We start from the raw sequence: 21,882 nt of genomic DNA, 5'->3' as shown, positions 1-21,882 counted from the left end.
CCTGCTTTCCGGAGCTCACCGCGTGGCTAAGGCGTGCAGCTTTGGTTGCCGTGTAGCTGTAGTGAGCAGAGGCTGGAATTGCAGCCTGGGAAGGCCGAGGGATTGAGAAGCACAGATCCCCACAGCGAGCGGGTGGCAGCGCCAGGGAGGGAGCTGGAGTCAGAAGAAAGTGATGTTTTTTTCTAGGTCAGGGTTGAAGGCACTGTCAGGGTGGTGATGTGCAGCATATCTTACTGTCTGCATTGTCCCTGCCATATGGATGTGTGCACGCTGCCCTTGGCATTCAGGCATTGAATTATTTATCCTCTCCAAATCTGGAGGCAGCCTTTCTTCCCCTGCCTCGAAGAAAACCAAACTTACCCGATGAGTGTTTTTAAAATAAACCTTCCGCTGTGAATTACTGCAGTGGCAGGAGCAGGGTATTGATTGTATGTTGCGTTTGGATTCGGAAACCAAAGGTTACAACACTGGATATCTTGTGGAAACACTGAAATATTTATTTTGCTGTTAGGTGCAAGTGTGTCTGTGCTGGTGTTGGGTTTGTGTGTGGCTGAAATGCCATGTAATGAAATTTCCGGACTTGGAGAATGGAAAAGCTAGAAAACTTAGTAGTATGTGTAAAAGCAGCTTGATCTCAGCTCTGTGTGAGGGGATGGATGTTTTTCTGGGGAGAAGGCGTCTCCTTTCCTCTTGTGCTGCGTTGGATTTGCAGTGAGAGGAATGTTAAGGTGGTCCTGGTTGGGGCGATGGGTTTTGGGTCTCACTGGGGGTGTGGGTGTTCACAGGGTGTCATGGAAGGGTGGTTGCAGGCTCGGGGAAGCAAAGGCTGGAGGGAGCTGGCTCTGTAATTATTTTTGAGAGACTGACAGCTTTGCAGGATAGAAACAGTCTCGAATAATTTACCTTTAGAGCAGCGTAAAGCTGCTAAAACTGTGTCACAGGCATGGGAAAGAATCAGAGAGTCAAGAAGGGAGATGTTACCCTCTAAAAAATTCACCACGATCTGCAGGCAGCGTGTCCCTGAAGGCTCAGCAGCCAGAGGCTTGGAAATACGGCGCTGCCCTCAATATCGGGATGTGAAATGAAAGGATGTGTAATTAGGAACTCCAAAAAAAAAAAAAAAAAGGCATTAAATAGCTTTAGAGGTGAATGGAAGCTTCATTATTGAGCACCAACTGCTTAGCTACAGTTCGTGGTGCCTCTTTCTTTCAAATCACGCACACATGAAAGTGCTCCCCGCCCCCAGCCGGGGCCTTATCGGCTTATCTGGGCAGGAGTTCAGAGCCATAAAAACTATATCCTGCTTACACCTTCCAGCCGATCCTGTGACCTGTGCTGTGTAAACAAGTTGTACCAGGAGCTCCGAATGACTGGTAAGTGGCTGGGTTTCTGCAGGCTGGTTAGGTCCAGGAGGAGCCAAGATAAAGTTCCAAGAAGTTCCCCGTTGGGAATGGTCTCCTGATAGCTGCTGCAGGGAGGAGGTGGCTGGGCTGAGATCCTGCTGACTGTGGCGGTGACTGTATCCCATGGAAAGCACTTTGGGATAGACTTTACACTCCGGGGCTGGTGTTTTCCACGTTCTGCAGGAGGATGGCTGTGGCAGATTGTGAAATGTCAGCGTTGTGGTAGCAACACCGACCGGCGCTCCGCGGTTGCGTCAGGCCTTGGATGTGCTGGAGATGTAAGCCTGTCTATAAATATATCCATATATCTTTGGATGCGTGAGATTAGCCGTGGCAGTGCTGGGAAGAGATGTAGGTAATGCAGGGAAGGGGTGTGTGTGGGGGGACACAAACGTCCTGCTCCTGGCTGTGCTCTGGGTGTTTAAATACCAGCGGGCGCTCTGGCTACGGCGCTTGGCTGCTGCCCACCCCGAGCTGTCTCCGTGGTTTCATCTTGCAGCTCGGCACAGGCAGATCCATTTAGCCAAGCTGGACTGTAACGAGCAAGTTTGGGCATTCAGTGTGTGAAACTTCACCTTTCTCAGCAGCCCAAGGGTCGAGTGCACGGGTTTGAAGATGAAAACCTGTTCTCCTTGAATGTTGACCTTTTTTGTTCGTGTGGTTTCTTGTCCCCACGTATGGGGGAATGTGCTGGGTTTGGGAATTAGGCTGGCTGGTGGCTGCTCTGGTTTCCCTCCTCGCCCTGGCCTGTCCTGGCACGTGCTGGGGTCCTGCATGGTGGCTCCCTTGGCTCTGGGCTCTCTGTTCCTCATTTTCCCTGCAGCCTGGAAGGTTTCTGGCTCTCCCAGGAGATCAGAGGTGCCCTGTGTTACTCAGCTGCTCTGCAGTGAATTTAGTTCCCTTCTCCTGTGATCAGCACTGGCACTGGGGTGTTAAACTGGTTCTGTGGTGAGAGTTGAATTCCTCTGAGTTAGTCCAGGGGGGAAGGGATCAGACAAGAAGTCAACTTCGTGGCTCTTTCCTGGTGTGCTGGGTAGAGCTCCTTGGTTAGGGAGTTGGAGGCTGTAGTCTTAAAATGCTGAATTTAATTTTCTCCTGCAGTGTGTTCTGTCTGTGAGTTTCCCCTGCTTCACCCACCAGGATGTTTCTTCTCCCTCTTGTCTGTCCCTCCCTCCCCTTTCCCAGGAGCCTCATCTGATGGAGGTTCTGCTCTTGCCTTGGTCCTCCTCATCCAAGATTCTTGTCTCTAATTTTAGCCTGTCTGCCTTTTGAGGTCTCCTCCCGTCTGTTCCTGCCTTTCTCCTCTCCGAGTTCTTCCTGTATCTTCCTCTGGAGAGCTGGACCTCGATTTTTGCCTGGTGGGAAGTGAGGGAAGCAGTGGGTGTGTTGAGGTGAGGGCTCCTGAGGTGTGGGGAATGCTGGCAGGGATGTTTGGGGTGCTGTGTGCTCACAGGGAGCAGTTCCTTCCCTCTCCTGCATCTTCCTTGCTGTCCTGGCTTGGATCTGCTTTTGGAATCTCTTGTGGATTGACCCTGTATTTGTACGATGGGGCTCTCTACCATGAGGTTACTCGTGGTGGTAGTGCTGCCCAGCAGCCTGGTGTCCCTGAATCTCCTGCCCTTTTCCCTGCAGGAAAGCTGCAGGCTGCCTGTTTTCCCTGGAATCTCACTCCACGTTAGAATGCATTTGCTTACGGTTACAGAGAAAATGACTTTTGTAACAGGGAGGCATCTGACACAGTCAGTCAGGTCTCCTCCCAAGGAAGTGGAGCCCATCAAGGAGAACAGGGAACCTGGCCCTGGAGCCTGGGCATCCAGGAATGCTGCTCATCCTGGTGGGATCCACCTGCTTGGGTGCCCTGGGAGCACGGTGTGTGCAGCATAATCTGATTTGTGCCTGGAATATAAATCCTGGCTGTTGCAGGCATGCAGCCTGGGGTTTTACAAGTTCTTTTGTGAAAACAGCATTCAGCCCCTCCACTGCTGCAGCATGGAGCTTCCCTGGAAACCCAATCCCAGCAATTAGTGAGGTTTGCAGAGGATCCTAGCAACTGCTGCTGAGGTTCCATTGGCAGGGGTTAGGTTTTGTTTTTTAGACTGTTTATGGTTGCATTCTGTGCATTGTATGGAGATACACAAACGAAAGCACAAGAAGTTCCACCTCAGCATGAGGGGGAATTCTCCTTGGAGGGTGGCAGAGTATTGGCACAGCTGCCCAGGGAGGGCACGGGGGTCTCCCCACCTGGAGACATTCCAAACCCACCTGGACGTGTTCCTGTGTCACCTGCTGCGAGTGCCTGTGCCTTGGCAGGGGTGGGACTGGATGATCTCCAGAGCTCCCTTCCAGCCCTCCTCTGCCTGCATATCCCGTGGAGGGAAAGGAGAGGGCCGTGGGGCTGGGCTGAAGCGGTGATGGGAGCGCTGCCGTGGGCTCTGCGGGAAGCTGATCCTCGGGAAAAGTGGAGCATGGCTGGAATATATTGGGTGGTGTGTGACTTTGGTGTTGGTGGGTAACCTGAGCTCACCTGTGAGGAGTTTTGTTACCCAGCTACTCTCTGACCCGACTTGCTTTTGTCAACAGTGGCTCTGGCTGGTTGGGGAGCCATGCTTTCCACCAGGGTGGTTATGTAAAACCTTAACGCGCTGCGCTCTTCCAGCTCGCCTTTACAACGTGCGCGAGGCTCCGGCTGCAACTTCAAAGGAGGGAGTTTGCTTTATGGTTGAACCTATGAGCAGTTTTATGTGCAGGGTGGAGTGAACTCGTGGAGAAGATTGCAGTTTTCCCACTGTCATAAAAAGTTACGATCCCCATGATGGGAGCATTGTTCCGTAGGCGGAGGCAGGAGGCAGATGCGGAGGTCAGCGGGCGCGCGCGCAGCCAGCTCAGATGTGCCAGCGCGCTGAATGCCCCGCTCTGTGCTCCCAGCTCTCCCAAACGCCTTCAAAAAGTGCCTTGTGCTCTTTCTGGGCCTTCCTAAGAAACCTGCACCTGTGTTACTCGCGGAACAGGCAGAGCATTTCCATGGGAAAGGAACTTGGCGGGGCGGCTGAGGGGGGGCTGTTTTCCAGGGCAGTATTTCAGAGCCTTCTGAAAACGTGGCGTTTCAGTGGCACAGACTGTGAGTCAGTTTATAACCTCCTTCCTTTCTCTGGGCTTTTCTTTGGGGTACGAGCCAAGGGAGTTAAAAAAAATAACCAAGTGGCTGCATCTTGACGAGCCTCATTCCAATTAACTTCCCTCATGCTCCAGAACATATATTCCTTAAACTGAGATACCCTGAATAGTCCTTTTTTTGGGAATGTAATTGGTGATGGTGGGGAGAGTATGATCAACTTTTGCAGCCTTAATTGTGGGCTTTTCTAGAAGTATTTCAGTGGCCTGTGCTTTCTTTAAACCCTGGTGGGATATAAGATTCTCCCAGCTGTGGAGTCAGCACCCCAAATTCTGAGGTATAAAACATCTTACAGTTCTCAGTAAGTTACAGCTGATGAAAATAAGTCACTATTCCAGTTTCAGTCAGATCTCTCTAAATATAAACTTAACCTCTCGTTTGTACTGGGATGGGGAGGCATAAATGTGTCTTTGTTTGCAGCCAGGAAAATTAAAGGTTCACAACATTCAGAAATGTGCGTTTTAGGTCTCCTAAAAACCTCTTCCTTAAAGAGTGTTTCTGTTTGGAAATGGGCAAATACTTTGGGTATTCTTCAGAAGAATTTTATTCTTATGAGTAAACTGAAACTTGTGGGGGCAAAAAAAGACTCTAATCCTTCTCTTTGGGCGATCCATTAGCTGCTCCAGCTGCCTTTTATTTATTTTTGTAGACACATGTGTGAATGTAAACATTTTATCTGGAATGGCCTTGCAAATGTTCCCGCATTAACATATATTGTCATGGAGAATAATTTTCATTTAACTGTAATTTGCTTTATATTTTCCTGCCTGGTTGCCATGGAAATGCAGACGGATGTGGCAGGGACTCCTCGCAGGAGCCAGGTTATGGATTGCCTCTCTAATGGACCTCTGTTAATCACACTGCAGCCTGCACTGGAGGAACCAGGGCTCTTTGCAGGAGACACTTTATATAGATAAACTGTGAGATGCCTGTGGTACCATAGCTTAATATTCAGAGTTACCAAGGATGTTTTTCCCTTCTCCAGAAGTTTTTTATCATAAGAACTATGTATTATGGTCCTGGAATTGAGATATATTTATTTAGATTTAATGTCGGTTAGACTTGATTTTCAATTTTCATTTCATTTGCTGTAATAGCTTAACTGGTAATGTTCTTTTCTGGGTTGAGTTTAAGATCTGAAACGCTTGAAACAGAGCAGTGAAACATTTGTTATCCTTATCCCTGCGCAAGAAGTTGACTTGGTTTTCATAATAATGTGTTTGTGCTTTTGTGTTTCCTTTTGGCTGCCAGCAGGTAGAAAGGTGACAAAGAGAGATTTTATTACATTCATTACCTGTGGATTTTGGGTTTGTTTTGCACCTCTTGTTTTTGGCTGCCTCGTCCACAGCACAGCTGCTGTTCTGAGCTGAGCCCATGCAGCGTGTCCAGGGATGGGAAGGGATGTGGGGCAGGGTCTGGAGCACCAGGAGGGGCTGAGGGAGCTCAGGGGGCTCAGCCTGGAGAAGAAGAGGCTGTGGGGACCCTCTGGTTCAGGAGGTGTTACAAACCACGTAGATGTGACACGTGGTTTGGTGGTGGTGCTGGCAGTGCTGGGCTTGATGATCTCAGAGGCTTTTCCAAACTAAACTACTCTGTGATCTCCAGGATTATCAGTGCTCAGATTCCTGACGTTCTAGGATGCTGATCTCTGCCTTTGTTGGATCCTTGGAAGGAGCTGCCTTCTAACTCCTGAGATAAGAATCGTGGTGGCATGGCTTCAAACTGAACTCGCCAATTAACAAATGATTCATTTTTGGTTAATGGCGATGAGCTCAAGGAGAGAAAAATCAACCACCCAGGATTGCTCTGGGTACTTTGATGGCAGAAACCTCAAATTGTAACTTAGAGACATGAATTTCATTTGTCTCCTGGATCAGACCCCTCCCCATGAATTTTTGGGTGGGTTTTGAAGGGCAGCTGCCTTGGCCCTTCCTTTGCTGCTGGTTGTGGTCAGATGCCCATGGCCGGTTACGTAAGGCCGGATTACTCCAGCACGTGGATGCTTCCCCATGCATATGGTCTCACAGTTATTTCTTGGTACTTTACAGGAGGAATTGGGTAACATTTTGTTCTGTAATGCAGGATGAAGAAACCCAGCATGTTTTTCTGTAATGGCGTATAAACAAGTAGTGTAACATCCTATTTCAGGCGTTTGGAGGAGGAAGGGCTCAGGAGGGGAGGCTGAAGCAAAGCTTTATTTTCCTAGACCTACACACCAGATTTTAGTAGCTTTGCCTTTGGTGGATGCTGAGAGTGTTACAAATAAGCTGGTTTTTTGAGTCTGTAAGCTCAATTCAGTGGGTGCTGGGGGTGTGGAGGAGCCTTGGTTGTAGAGGTTACCTCTGGTCCCCTTTGCATTTCTGTGTCTTTAACCAGCTGATGTTGGTGCTCTTTTGCTGCTCACGAGGGCTGAATGTGATTCATAGTCTAAGGCCAGTCTAATTTTAGTAAAAGTCTGAAAAATAGCTTGGCTTTACTCAGGACTTTTGGGTTTTGTGTGTAGCCTTTTTGCATTTTTCCTTTTTTTTTATTTTTCCTCTCCTTTTCTGCCTGTTGTCCCACGAATACTCAGAATTGAGCATTTGTGTTCCCCAGTGGCACATTTGGGATTCCCAAATGCACCTCTGAGGTGAGTAGGTGAGGCAGTCTGCATCTAGGCAGTGCCATCTCTGAACTCTTGGATGGGACAGCCAGAATACCTGGCAATTTGTGAAACAATAAACTCTCTAGTTACTGATTACTCTCTAATTCATAGTTTTGCTTGTGTTTTATTCAATTTTTTGGGCTCCTGGATCTGAGGCAGTAATCCCTGCACACCTGCCAGGTGTTTTTCCCCAAGGTGTGTCCCTGAAGGGTTGGTGATGAATGGCACTGTTGTAGGTAGAAGCTAATGTGACTAAGTCACCTTTTGTGGCCTGGGAATGGACTCCTGCACCTGATAATTGGGTTAAACATTGGCTCATGTTTAACCAGGAGAGCAGAGAGGCTTTGGTGGCCATTGAAGTGTTTGGCTGCCTTGGAAGCTTCACTGAGGATATTCTTCATCGGGATTTGGAGTGCCAGGACAAGGACAATGGCTTCACACTGCCAGGGGAAGAGGTTTGATGGGATTTTGGGAAGGATTCCTCCCCTGGGAGGGTGGGGAGACCCTGGCACAGGTGCCAGAGCAGCTGTGGCTGCCCCTGGATCCCTGGCAGTGCCCAAGGCCAGGCTGGACAGGGCTTGGAGCAGCCTGGGCTGGTGGAAGGTGTCCCTGCCATGGCAGGGGTGGAACTGGATAAGTTCTAAGATCCCTTCCAACCAAAACCATTCCGTGATATTTTTCAGGTTTGCTCACTTGGGTTTGAACAGCAGTTAATGTTGCTTTACCAGTACTCATAGGAAAGGGTTAGTTGCAGGTAAAACATAAAGCCAAACTGTTGTTCTGCTCCTTTCAGTCTCCTGGAAGCTTGGGTTGACTTTGAGCCCTTTATCCCATGTTGTGCCATGAGCACGGCTTTGAATTGATCTCCATTAATTGTGCCAGAGATCTGGGAGTAAAGAGCTCTTTTAATGCATTGCTGTTCCCCAAAATTGGTGCAAATCGGGATGAGCTGGGGGGGGGGAGGTTAGAGGAGCTGCCTTGTGTGCAGTCGTGGGAAGAGGGATTTCTTCAGGGAATGGGTGAATTGTTTCCTTCTGCTCTGAGCAGCCTTTTAATGAGCTGCCCTCTCCAGGGTGCAGAGAGATGAACCTCCCATGGCTATCTCCAGCCTGGGAGGCTTCCACCACATCGCTGCCTTCGGATCCTTGGAGCTAAAAATACATCCATGCTGCACAGCAGACTCCAGGCACGTTAATCTGTTCCCTTTAGGAAGGAGGCTTGTGGTACTGGATGAACTACTGTGGAAATTTTATTTTTGCTGTGCAGTGTTACCAGTTCTCTTCTTCCAACGGAAAAATGTTGTGGAAAATCGTTGTTCTGGTTGGAATTCCCTCTCTGACAACAATAGCAGCAATGGGGTGGAGTGCTTTGGAATTGTTTAGCGAGGAAAAGTTTTGGAGGAGCAAGCTCTCCCGGGCTGCCCTGGCTCCACTGCATGATTCCTCTGCGCCGTTCAGGCTCCTGCAGGAGCGTTCCCACCACTGGATTTTGGGATTCTTCTGACCACTGCTGGCTCTTCCAGCACAGCCCTGTAAGAATGCTTTGTCTCTATGGGTTGCTCTGCCACCTTGTCCCGTTCAGCTGGGCTCGTTTGGCTGTAATTGAGCACGTTTTCCTGGGATGGGGAGGAATGGGAGCCTGCCAGGCTAACACCTCACAGGGCTCCTGGAGTTATTGCTACCTGTGAGCACAGTGATTCATCCCCAAGGCAGGCACAGCTCGTGCCCTCCACACCTCCCTGGAGCTCCAGCCACGCTCACACCGTGTGCTCCAGCCTTCCTGGCTGCAGGCTCAGCTGGGATGCTGCTCTTTCCTGCCAGCCTTGCTTCCCAGGTAACTTTGGGAACGTTTTGGGGCAGCAGCAGCAGCGCCAGGGCCGATTTGGACACAGCACTGAGGGCTGGAGCTGCGTTTTGTGCCTGGTGTTGAACAGCTCAGTGCTGCTGAAAGCTCAAGTTCCAACTTGAGCTGCTGCTGTTGGTGCCAGTGGGGCGTTTGAGGTCTGGATCCGGGCTGACTCGCAGCCAGGGTTGCGTAAGCACGCGTAGCTCCCTGCTCCAGCAGACATGGCTTCTGCCTCTCCACCTATTTAAGATTCAGTGTATTTTTCCCCTTTGATGTTTGGCTTACCTTGACAGGCTGGGAGAGCTGGGCTTGTTCAGCCTGGAGAAAAGAAGGTTCTGGGCAGACCTTAGAACCCCTTCCAGTGATAAAAGGGCTCCAGGAGAGCTGGAGAGGGGGTTTGGAGAAGGGCCTGGAGTGGCAGAACAAGGAGGACCAGCTTCTAGCTGAAAGAATGAAAGATTTAGCTTTGATATTAGGTGTAATTTTTTTCTTATAGGGTGCTGAACCCTTGGCACAGGGTGCCCAGAGAAGCTGTGGCTGCCCCTGGATGTGTCCAAGGCCAGACTGGGCAGGGCTTGGAACAACTTGGGGTAGTGGAAGGGGTCCCTGCCCATGGCAGGGGTGGCACTGGATGGGCTTTAGGGTCCCTTCCAACCCAAACCATCCTGTGATGTTGACACAGGAGCTCACCTGCTCCACCAGCCTCTGTTTTCCCTGGCTGTGCTGCCTTGCTGCTGCTCATTAGCACAGGCTCAGTCACAAGCTGCTCAGACAGCCTGAACCATTTGTAAGGAAACTGTCTTTAAAGTATGGATGGCATTAGAGGGACTCAGGCTTAAAATTAGAAACTGTTTATGATGCACAGTTGTAGTTGTTTACCTTGAACCATAATTATCTTATTTCCTGAGTTAAAAACGTCACGTCAGCTTGCTGAAGCAAGATTTGATGACAAAGGAATTGTTTTTAGCCACCAGCAGAGCAAAGAACACTTCAAAATGTGTGTCTAAATATGATTTTATAACCTAAAATGTACCACACTCAGGATTTTAAATTGGCTCTGGAAGTTGCGTGGGCTTACGGGTCGGCCATTTGGCCGGGGATCAAGGGACTGGGTTTAATCCTGACTCTGTCCTTTTGTCCTCTGAGCGTTTTCCTTGCCACCCTCTGTGCTGTGTGTTTGGATGGCCTGTGTTGGAGGGGAGGGCTGTGCCCTTCCTGGGGTGCAGGGCTGAGGCTCCCCCACCCTCCAGCCAGGGCCAGGAGCCCAGCCAGCCCCTCGGAGCAGGGAGCGGTGGCCAGAGGAGCATCAGGAGGTTCCTGCTGCTCTGGCAGCTTCAGCTGCCTCATGGGCAACTCTGGAGTGCCCGAGAGAGAAGCTGGGCAGGGGCAGAACCTGCACTCTCAAGCCCCTCTGAGCAGCCAGGGCACCTCAGAGGGCACAGACATCCTTGTTTTAGCATTATTACTTATTATTATATTTCCTTAGTTCATTATCCAGCTGTGCTCTCTGATCCCGTGTGCCTGAGGTGGGCTGTGCCCTCCTCACACCCCTCTCCAGCCTGGATTTCTGTGCCCTGAGTGAGACAGCAGCTGCTCCTTCTTACCTGTGCCTGGTGCTGCCAGGATGCTCCTTTCCTGGGAGAATGGAGAGTGGGAGGGCAGCAGCTTCTTTAATGATGACAACTGCTACTTAAACCCGTTCAGGGCTTAGAATAGAAAGGAAGAAAGATCAGTGGAAGCTGTAGGTGCTTTCAATGTATGTGGGATTTTTAAGGAATCCTTTTATTCTGACCTTAACTTGCCAGGCCCCAGACAATAGGGGAGGGATGCTGTGTGGAAATCAAGGAGGTGCTTCCTTTCAGCTCTTTCTTTGCTGTGTAATTTGAGGTGGTTGTAAGGCACTTGTAACTCAGGAATTGTAGACTTGGGCACATTCTTCAATTACATTTTTCATGTTGCTTTCTGGGGACCTCCTGGATTGTCCAGCCAGGTAATGATGTCTGATCTTGCATATCTGGGTGTGGGGCTGCCACCTGCATATTCCTAATAAACCTGTATTTGAGTTGTTGAAATGTCTGGTTGTAACACTGCTGTCACCACAGAGTTTTCTTGGCTGGGGAGGTGATATTCAGCCAGCTCAGAATCCAGCCAGGAGCCAGTCCATGGGTGTTTGCTGTGTTTTTTCCCTCTGTGAGGGAGCCTGGCTGTTCTTGAAGGCTGATCAGTGACTTCCTTGGCTCCTCCTTGGCTAATTAGTGTGCTTTAAAATGGGATGCTTGCATCTTTTTCACCAATCAGCATTCACAAAGGAAAGGAAATAGTTCAGATATTAATAGTAACCTATATCCAATTTGCCATGAAATTACACAGATGCAAATGTCTGGGGCTGCAAAGGTGACAAATGTGTCTGTCTGTCACTCTTTTCTCTTGAAAAATTGTATTTTCTCGATGTGTTAAAACCAAGCACAGAGTAAGAAATGCAGATTTCATTTTTAAATGAAGCAGAGCTCATTGTGGCCTAGTGGCATTATTCACCCTCCTGCTTCCCTTAGGAAGAGGAACTGAGGGAATTGAGTGGGACTTGGTGGTGAGGGATTCAGCCTGGGGAGGACAAGGACGTGTTTGTCCCACTTCACTCATATTTAGGAGCAATGGAAAGCAGGAGGAGGCTGAGCTATGACAGCAGCTGTGAGCTCATCTTAAATTATGGCTTTAATTCCAGAGAACCTCCACCCTTCTTGCCTTCACTGGGTCAGTGAAGTTCAACATCTTGGACCTTAATCCCCATTCCTGGAAGTGTCCAAGGCCAGGTTGGAAGGGGCTTGGAGCACCCTGGGATAGTGGAAGGTGTCCCTGACCAAGGAGGGGCAGGAACGAGATGGAATTTGAGGTCCCTTTCAACCCAAACCATTCTGTGATGTCTGACCTCCCCCAATTCACTGGAGATCTCCAAACAGCTTGGTCATTCCTGAATTTAGACTTCTGTCAACCCCCAGTTCCTAGGGACTGCATTGTCCATGCAATTCTTTCCATTAAAAGTATTAAAGGACAGTTTGTTTTCCCAGGAATTACATCTCTCCTACCCTTTGTGCTTATTGCAGTGGGACAAATTAAACCTTGGGCTCTTCAGCCCACACAAGTGTCTGTGTTTTTGAGTACAGTATCAGCTTATTTTGTATTTCTTACTGAGTAGCACAGACAACACAAGCTTTAAAAACTGTAGATCTCAGCATACATCTTATCTGCAGGGCAAAATAAAGGAACTTCAAGAATATATCACCTGCTTTCGTTCCGAAAGCCATCTAATTAAATTTTACTTGATGCTACAATTTTGTCACAATCAAGCACACTGAAAGGTGATTTTTTTTTTAGGACTGGTGGAATTCTCTCTGTGCTTTGGCTTTTCACTTGGGTAGCTGCTGCTGTTTGAGCATACTTGGGTTGTGACTGCTGCAGGAATATTCATAAATTGTAGTGAAAGGCTGGTCCTGGAGCTCATTCCAGTGCTGGAATTTCTCTGAAAAGGGTGGGAACGTGAGGATTTGTTCTGTGTGTGTGCCTGGAGGTGGCTGTGCTGGGAGCTCCTGATAGGCTGCAGAGGGTATTTATCTCAAATTTATGTGGATTTCTTGGAAGCAACTCTTTATCCCCCTTCAGATCTAGACAGCAGCACCTCTTCTTTCCCTCCTCTCTAGAGTCCTGAGCTGCATGGAGTGGTCTGAGGGTGCTTTTCCAGGCTCCTGAGGGAAATTGCCACAAATCTGATGAGCTGCATTCACTGTCCATCCCTTGAGGGGCCAGGAAAGCTTTCCTCCTGTGCTGGGCATGGCTGTCCTGGCTCTCACTGGGAGGGGACAGGCAGAGCTCCAGAGACAGGGATTTCTGCACTCTTTCTGTATAGATGGCATGTTTTCTTCCCCCAACTCCAGCAGAAAGAACCCATGGATATTTATGGAGGATACCTGGGGTTTGTAATGCTGCTGCTTATGCTTCTTCCCCCATTCCCCAGTCTCTATTTTCTCAGCTTCTGGAATTGCAGTGGAATTTTAAGCGTTTTTCCCCATTTCAGCAGGTGAAAGCTCTGGCTGTGCTCTGTCAGGCTGTGCCTATGGAGTGCATTGGAAAACACTTCCAAATTTCCCCTCCCTCCAAATTTGCTGTACTTGTTCCTCCTTGATTCTGTACGGGAGGTAATGGAGCTTGTCTGAGCGCGGGAGCTCCGTGGGTCTCGGGTGCTCCCCTGGGTCTCCTTCCACTGGAGCCCTCAGAGAGATGCCTTATTGAAATTCTGTCTCTTCCTGGAATTATTTTGAGGGAAGCAGATGAGTGCTGTGGAAAAAGGTTCTCTTATTCCCCAGAGATTTTTTTTTTTTTTCCATTCAAAAGTTGGTCTAAGCCAGAATCGAAATCTCTGATCTACTCTTATGCTGCTTGGTTCTGGATCACTGTAAAATCTGAACTGATGCAAGTCTTACTTAGGGACCAAATACAACTTCTTCCCTCAAAGAAACACTAATGGTGAGGCACACATTTGTGGGGACGTTGGCCTCTGGATTTCCTGGGATGAGACAGCAGCAGTGGCTTCTTTCCTGCTCCCTGTACAATGAAGATTTAAGCAGAAACTTTCTGCATTACTGATCAAATTTAGAACATTCAGGTGTATGAAGCCATTGAATCTCAAACACATTTTTCATGGGGACCCTTGTAGGGGACTCTGCATCTGCACAGAACTGGTTTATTCCTTCAAGGAAGCCACTTCCCACCTCGCTGCTGGGACCACTTGGTGTTGCTGCCACATCCCAGCTGCTCTGGTGTGAAGAGTCTATAGCTAATGTCAGTATTTTTTAGGTCACAGCTTGGGATTGTAAAGCATTTTCCATCTTGAAATACTAATTTCTGCGAAGTTACAAGATACCCTTTTATTAAGGAGGTTTGAATTATGTAATTCCTATTTTTTTGATGGAATGCTGGCAGAAGTTTCATGCTGTGCTCTGAATGTGAAATCCTGATCTGTGTGTGGGTGCAACAAGAATCACTGATTCAGGGAGGTGCCGACAGACCCTGTGGTCAGTGTTAAGACCATGATTTGGTAGGAAAATGTAGAAATTTAAACATTCTTGTATTTATTTTGGTGGAACCCTCCTCTTGCCCAAAGTTGCTTCGTGTTAACAGAAAATAAAGTATCCTAAGTCCTGCAAGACTGAACCTGTTTTAAACCAGAATCTGGCCACTTTGAGCCCTTGGTTATTTGGTGTTTGTATGACCATTTAAAGGCCAGTGTGTGCCGGGACCACGAGCTCAGCAGGGTTGGAGCACTGTCCATGGTCAGCCCTGCAGGTTCCCAGGAGGGACAAGGACAGCGATGGTACTTTGTGAAGTGATACACTTTCATCAGCTGAAGCAAAATGAGATGCCTAGATGTGTTTATTAATTATAATGTGGCTTTTGGAAGTGGAGTTGGGTTTAAATGGAAATGTTGGAATCCGTGCAGCAGGAACGTTGTGCGAGTGACCTGACCACGTAGAGCCAGTGAGGCTGTGCTGGGCATCTCCCACTGGAGGATTTGCTGCATTCCTGAGTGATTTGATAACAATTTCATTAAAAACGGTGCCATGTTCCTTGTGAAAATTACTTGGCTCACGTGTGGTCGCTGTTTCAGCGTTATGATACTTTATGTATGTTTATATGTGAGCCAAGGAATGAATAAATCTGCTGTACATGGGCCAGCAAGCAGCTGTAAATAGACCTTGAAAATGGTGCATCAGTGTCCTGGGACTGATTTCTGTAGACCCTTTGGTAATTTCTGTTCACAGTTGATCACAGTTATTGCCTAGAGGAGCTGTGGCTGCCCCATCCCTGGAAGTGGCCAAGGCCAGGCTGGAGCAGCCTGGGCCAGTGGAAGGTGTCCCTGCCCATGAGAGGGGATGGAATGGGATGAACTTTGGGGTCCTTCCAACTCAAATTCCATCATTCCCTGACAGTCTCTACTGTCAGCCAGCAGCACTGCTGCATTTCCAGACAATGTAGTTGGAAGTTCAGCTGTTTCCCCCCCAGTTTGTCTTTTTGCTGTTGAAATGCTAATTAGTGATGTGACTGTTACTATGGAGAAGAGGATAAAAGGAGTAAGGGAATCCTGCTGGAAAAGGTGCTGTGCAAGCACTGCCATCGTGCTCCATAGGGCTGCAGTTCCCATCAGGGGATCCCTCAGTGTCCCAGGGCTCCTTGACCTTGGAAAAATCCACGAGGTAGCCATGTGTCTGTATCTCCTTTACTCTTCTCAAAGGAAAATACCAGAAAACTTCAATTTTTCTCATCTGGAGAAGTTTACCTGCTGTAGGATTCCTTTCTTTGAGTCAGGACCTTGGGCTTTCACATCTTCCTGTGACTTTTGGGGTTTATTTTGGCCTGTTCCTTTTCACTGAGGTTCCCAAGACTTCTCCCAGCGCAGCTGGAAGCAGCTCTGCCCTGGATGCAGCTGCATTGCTCATCTGGACATCTTCCCTTTGGCTTTTCATTGGGGAGTGAAAGTTTCCCAAAACAAACAAGGCTCTCCCAGGGTTCCCATCTCCTCCTCTGTGTATCAGTCCCAGCTGGCCTCAGAGTCTCTCCTGGATGGTTCCTGGGAGGAACCATCCCTTGGAAAGCAGCTGTTCAAATCCAGCTACATCACACAAGTTGTTTGTAAGGTGACGAGCGGCGGTAAAGCATAAAATTGTCACGAGCTCTGCAAGGCAAGAAATTTATTTTTTTTACACTGTAACTGGAGCAGGGGTTGGTCACTGTGTCCCTCGGTGTGTCTGCAGTGCTCAGGGATTGGATGGAATATGAGGTTTTGGGGAGCTGGCAGTTCACCCTTTCACATGTTTAAGCAGACCAGAATAACATCACTGGGACTGGGGAAGGCCCAGTGCTCCCAGTGCCTTAGGGTGCTCATCTCCATACCTATGGGTCCCTCACCATCCCACCGAGCTCCTCCAGCTTGGGAACTGGTGAGGAGTGCAGGTTTTGGGCTTGGAGTCTGCCAGGCCTTTCATGTGTGCCAGTTAATGAATGTAATTCCCCTTTGCCTTGGGTGCTGAGAGCTCCTGCTGGTTCCTGCCCCGCGTCAGAAATTTCACTTTGGGTATTTGTAGCTGGAAAAAACATCCTTGAAAAGTACAGCAAGAGTTGGTCAAAAAAAAAAAAAAAATCAAGTTAGAGCTTTGTAATAGACCCACTGCTGTTCAGAGCAAAGTGTGCTTGAAAAGAGAATGCTTGTGCCATGGGTAATTCCATGGGGGATGTTTGGGAAGGTGAATTCCAGGCACAGGAGCTCCTTCTGGCCCTGCCTGTCTCTGGGTTCAGAGCTGCTCAGGGTTTAGGGGAGTGACACACCCTCACTTGTGAAAAAAAATGCCTTTAAGCCCACCCAGATGGTTCCAGGAACCTTGAAGCAGGTGATTTAAAAAAAAAATATTATCAGAAAGTTATAGAAGAAGGTGGATGCTTCCACTCTTTCCTTTATTCCTCTGTTTGTGCAGAGTTGTTATCAGGAAGTTTATTTGTGGATTAGGCAAGGCTTTGTACTTGGTAACCTTCATGTACTCAAATCCTGTGTCCGTGTTGTGAATAAAATTCACTTGTTTTAATTTTATAATGAACAAATTCCTGTGTTTTTCAGATTGCACAGCGTTTTTGGGACACACCTCTGTTGGATTTTAATATATGTCCTGTGAAGAAAAGCTTTCAGCTATGGAATCGGTAAATATTGACTTTGCTTCTGTCCAAAATTTCTGGTTTATTCCCTCACAAGTGCTTGTGTCTCTGTTGGACTGTTTGGTTTTGCCTTTGTAAAATGTTTTTCTTTATTTTCTGAAATTTGAAAGCAAAAAATTGCATGTTCTATGGAATATATAAAAGGTACTAACCAAGAATATTTTGGGAGTTGTCTGTAGTCCTGAGATGTCTTGTTAATTTTAGATAATTTTGAATATAGCAAGTTTTTCTCTGACCTCAGTGAAATAAAAGTGAACTTTCCTGCGTGGGCAGTTCCAGCACAGGTTTGCCCAGCAGACTGTGCAGCTTGTTGGTCCTGCTGACTGCTGAGTATTAAATAATACCTCTTTCATTCTCTTTGCTTTCAAAATATCTTGAAAACACCCCAAAGTCTCTAAGTTTCCTCGTGTTATGTCTCCTTGTGATTAGCCTAATTGAAACAGATGGCACCTACATTTCATTTTGGGCAGAGAAACCTCCCAATCTGCTGAGAATACAGTTGGATGCAATGTTAGGATTCAACTTTTTGGGAGCATTAACAGATGCAGAAATAACAGGCTGTGGTAGAGTGGAATTTAGGGAGAAAAATGAGATTTTTGCCTCTGTGTTGTGTGAGTGGGTGGGTGAGGCTGGTGCTGTCCTGGAGATCCTGGTGGTGTGGCTGGGGCTGGAGGCAGGGGTTGTTCTCCCTGGGTGTTTTTGGTGTGGTGGGAGCTCAGCAGAGGCAGGGGTTGTTCTCCCTGGGTGTTTTTGCTGTGCTGGTGGTTTGGTGTGGTGGGAGCTCAGCAGAGGCTGGGGTTGTTCTGGCTGGGTGTTTTTGGTGTGGTGGGAGATGAGCAGAGGCAGGGGTTGTTCTCCCTGGGTGTTTTTGGTGTGGTGGGAGCTCAGCAGAGGCAGGGGTTGTTCTCCCTGGGTGTTTTTGCTGTGCTGGTGGTTTGGTGTGGTGGGAGCTCAGCAGAGGCTGGGTGGGCTCAGCCTGTCAAGAGGAGCTGTGTGGAGCTCAGTGTCACCCCCAGCATGGCCAGAAATCCTATGGAGAAGGCTCCCAGTGGATAACACAGAGTGTGGCTCCTGCCTTGGGGCTCTGGGTCCTTGGCTGACCCCTGGGTTCAGTGGGATTATTTGTGGTGAGGCTGTCAGCAAGAGAAAGGCTGCTGCTGGAGAGCTGCTCAGTGCACTGCAGCCCTGCCTTGGCAGGCTGATAGGTGTCTTTTGTCCTGCATTTTGAGGAAAAAATTAAAAATCGTTGTGTTTAGTGTGGCCATGTTAATTTTGAAGTATTCAGATGCAGACAAGATGTTATTTTGGCTTCCCCTGGTGAATATTAATAGCAGGAGAAGCCTTTCACAGTAAGACAAAGCAGAGCAGGCATTGGTGACTCGTGGTGTCCTTAGGTAATTAAAGTGTATCAGGTGTGAGCCCTTTTCCTGGCTTGTGTGGGAGCTCTGTCCTCCTTCCTGGGAGCTCTGCAGGGCCCTGAAAAACCCAGCTCAGCCCTGACATCAATTCTAAATCAGGCTGGTTGCTGTTTGTTGCCTATTTCATAGCTGGGCACAAAGATTTTTCCTTCCGAGTTTTGGAGTAAGTGACGTTTAGCTTTTTGAATGCAAACTGCTCTTTTCAAACAAGGATAACAAAAACTTACCCAAAATTCGGGTGTGTTTGCAGAGCCCTGTTTGGAAGGGTTTGCTTGAAGCAAGCCAGGTCATCAGAGTCATGGAGTGGTTTGGGTTGGGAAGGACCTTAAAGCTCCTCTTGTTCCAACTCCCACTGTGGGCAGGGGCACCTTCCACTATCAGGTTGCTCCAAGCCCTGGACTTCCAGGGCTGGGGTTCTCTGGGCAGTGGTGTTTGCTGCTGTTTTTGCTGTTGGCAGCAGGAGTGGCTGCACCACTCTGGGTTCTCCTGGCCCTTGGTGACCCCACTGCACCCCAGCACCGTCGTGGCTGACCGGTGCCACCGTGTTCTTGACACCTTCCTGGGGAAGCAGAGGGGTCAAGGCTTTCTCCAGGCAGCAGCTTTGCTGGTGGCTTTGGCAGTGGTGTTTCAGGGAGTTGCTGATGAATATGCAGGTGTGGGATTAAAGGGATGAATGAGGAGCAGAATTGCTTTCCGAGCTGCAGCCGCGCGTTCTGACCTCCCGAGAAGGGCACGATTGTAAAGCCGAGGCCTGGAGTGGAAAAGCAATTACAATACACGCTGCCAGGATTGAATTGTCCTCGGAAAGTCAGATGCTGCAATAATGGGAGCGTTGTTTAGGTGGAACGTGACTTCACTTAACTGCTCGGTGTTTTTCTGTTAACGCTCTGAAACTTGTTCTCAGGTCTTACTGCTCTGGGGGAAATCGAGCTCAGTGTTCCACCAGGAAGATATTTCTCTGCAGGAAGTGTTCCTCTGAGCTTGCTGCCTTTTTCCCCCCTGGGTTTCAATTCTTTTGCCCTCCAGGAAGAAAACCCTATGGCAGTGCAGTGCACATTGAGTCTTTAGGTCATTGTGGAGCCAGGGGGAGCTTCCATGGGGTCCTGGGGTGTGGAAATGTTGGCTTTTGTGTTGAGAAGCTGGTGTGTTATGAAGCAGGGCCTGGGGAGGGGAAGCCATGTACAAGGAGGATTAATAGTCTGAGAAAGCTGGGGTTGTTCAGCCTGTGGGAGAGGAGACACTGGAGAGGCCTCCAGAGGTTCTTCCAATGCCTTGAGGGGCTCCAGGAGGGCTGGTTGGAGGGACAGGACAAGGGGCAGTGGCTTCCCACTGCCAGAGGGCAGGGCTGGATGGGATATTGGGAAGGAATCCTTCTCTGTGAGGGTGCTGAGGCCCTGGCACAGGTGCCCAGAGCAGCTGTGGCTGCCCCTGGATCCCTGGCAGTGTCCAAGGCCAGGCTGGACAGGGCTTGGAGCAGCCTGGCATGGTGGGAGGTGTCCCTGCCCATGGCTGGGAGTGTGAATGAGATGAGCTTTGAGGTCCCTCCCAACCCAAACAATTCCATGGTTCAATGCAGCATTAAAGCAGAGTTGTGTGGCCTGTGGGTTTGCTGACTTCTGCTGGAGCCGTTTTTCTTGGAAAAGCAGAGATTTTGGAGGCTCCATGAAGCAGCTGGGTGGCTGTGCAGGTTTGCCCTGAACATTTCAGCAGAAGCAGTTTGGGTTTGTTCTGCTGTGTGGCCCGGCCTGGGAAGGGGAGGTTGGGCTGCTGGGGAACACCCCAGCTCCTGCTCTGTCCTCCCTGCGTGTGAGGTGGGTCTGCACGGTCCTCAGGAGCAGTAAATGTTTGTGTGGCCATGCTCTGAAGGGACACAGTCTAAATTTAACTTTTAAACCCATATCTTCACTGCCAGCAGAGGTTAAGCAGAGGTGGCTTAACTGTGAGCCTGGAGTTCTTTGTGGGTCAAACAAGCCTTGAATTTCTGGACACAAAACCCTGCTGAGACCTACAGGAAAGAGCTTTAAATCCTTTCCCCCGTCCCCATGAAAAAGCTGCTTTTTCAACTGTAATCTCAGCACAAGCATTTGCTTTGAGTGGTTGAATTGCTGCTTTTACAGTTCTCTGTATTTTCCTAGAATTTGTTAAATTGCCAACGTTATTCACATGGCACTTTTGGCAGGTGCCACCTACATGCCCTCAATTTGAAGGTACCTTTCAGGAGCAATGTAGGTAGGGAGGCTCCTCTCTTGCATGTCAGATGTTGGAGAGTGCAGCACTTCCATTAATTCACTTTCCCTGACCTTTCCACTGCTAATAAGCCAAGCTGGAGCACAATGCAGCACCTTAATGAACAGACCTGAGCTGAGCAGGGGCTGCTTTGAAAAAGGTCTTGCTTGACTTGTTCCTTGGGTGTAATTTTGGTCCATTTATTCACCATGGCACAGATGAGAGTTCTTGGTGAGAGCAACCCACAACCAAATACGGCCCTTTTTCTCCTTCCTGTAGTGTTTAGAACTAGTGAAAACCTGTCAATAACTGCTTGAAAAGAAGCAAAATGGTTGGTTGGGTTTTTTCTTTGAATCTGCTTGGTTTTGAATAATTTTATTCTCTGGGGGGCTATAGTATGATCGGAAAAATCTCATTTTTAGAAGAAATATACTTTTGAGTTAGGATTTTGTAGATTTATATCAGCTAATGTAACGTACACTGAAAAATGCATACTTCTGGGTTATGAATTTGTAGATTAAGATCAACTGACATGTAATGTACACCTAAAAAACCATGTTTGCATTTAGGAACACGTTCATTAAAACACACAGTGCACGGGATCATCATTTCCAGAAACTGCCAGCCTGTTATTTCACAGAGAAGTGTCCTGAGCCACCCAGCCTGGGTGACACAGAGAGGCTGGGTTTTTGGGGAAGGGATCCCTGGGTTTCTGGACCAGTTCCTGCTTCCATTGTTGTGCAGTGGTGTTCCTGGGTGTGACCTCTTGGGAAAGTAAAAGTGCTGGGGGGCAGGCTGTGGGGTGGTGAGGAGGGTTTTATTTATTTTTGGGTGTTCCACAGAGCACCCAAGCCTGCTCTTGAAAGTTGTGGCCTCCGCCCTGGGGAAGTGACACTGGCTGGGGAGTGAAGTGGCAGCGTGACACATGCTATGGCTGCAATCCCTTGTTTTCCAGAGGTATCCATCGTGGGGTGATTAAGTGCAGATGATGCTCTTGGCAGCAGGAGCTGTGCAAGATGTTCCCACCTCCAGAGCTCGCGGGCCAAAGGCCCACAGGGAGGACCAGGCTCTCTTCTGTACTGGAATAAAGCTTGGGATGTTCTTGTTCCCTCCCCTTTTGTGTAGGTAGTGGTGATCCTGAGGTTTTGACGTCCAAACCTTGAGTTGTTTTGGATTTAGTTATTTTAAGTTCTTTTTAAATGAGGGGGAGTGGTTTTGTGTTTAGGGAATTCATGCCTGCCACGGGGATGGCTGAGGGAGATGCATCAGTGGCTTGGGCATCTTTAGTGGGGCTGCAGGTGGGACAGTCATTGTCCAAGGAGCAGGTCAGCTGCTGGGCACCCTGTGAGGTGGGAATGAGGTGGGAATTGTGGCTCAGAGGGGTTCTGTAGGAGACCCTAAGTGTGAATTTATGGAAAC

The 21,882-nt window shown here is 48.7% G+C and overlaps 1 protein-coding gene across 11 annotated transcripts in view; it reads left to right on the top strand.

Annotated features, from left to right (window-relative positions):
* Positions 1–21,882, top strand: part of ANKRD11 (ankyrin repeat domain 11) — a 136,302-nt gene that overhangs the window by 12,177 nt on the left and 102,243 nt on the right. For 6 of the 11 annotated variants that reach the window (XM_077786396.2, XM_021526920.3, XM_085589987.1 and 3 more), the window contains exon 2: positions 16,725–16,804. Coding sequence is in view for 5 of the 11 variants with exons in the window: in XM_085589987.1 (XP_085446113.1) it covers positions 16,769–16,804 (36 nt within the window). In the remaining 6 variants the exon portion in view is untranslated. Of the gene's footprint in view, positions 1–15; positions 1,374–1,396; positions 1,682–16,724; positions 16,805–21,882 lie in introns of those variants that run through there. The other 5 variants (XM_085589990.1, XM_021526922.3, XM_085589988.1 and 2 more) reach the window with 3 other exon arrangements.

This window comes from Lonchura striata, chromosome 11, assembly GCF_050655825.1.
Source record: "Lonchura striata isolate lonStrDom1 chromosome 11, ASM5065582v1, whole genome shotgun sequence".
Lineage (NCBI taxonomy): Eukaryota > Metazoa > Chordata > Aves > Passeriformes > Estrildidae > Lonchura > Lonchura striata.
The sequence above is the reverse complement of the archived record's forward strand: the minus strand, read 5'-3'. Positions and strand labels throughout refer to the sequence as shown.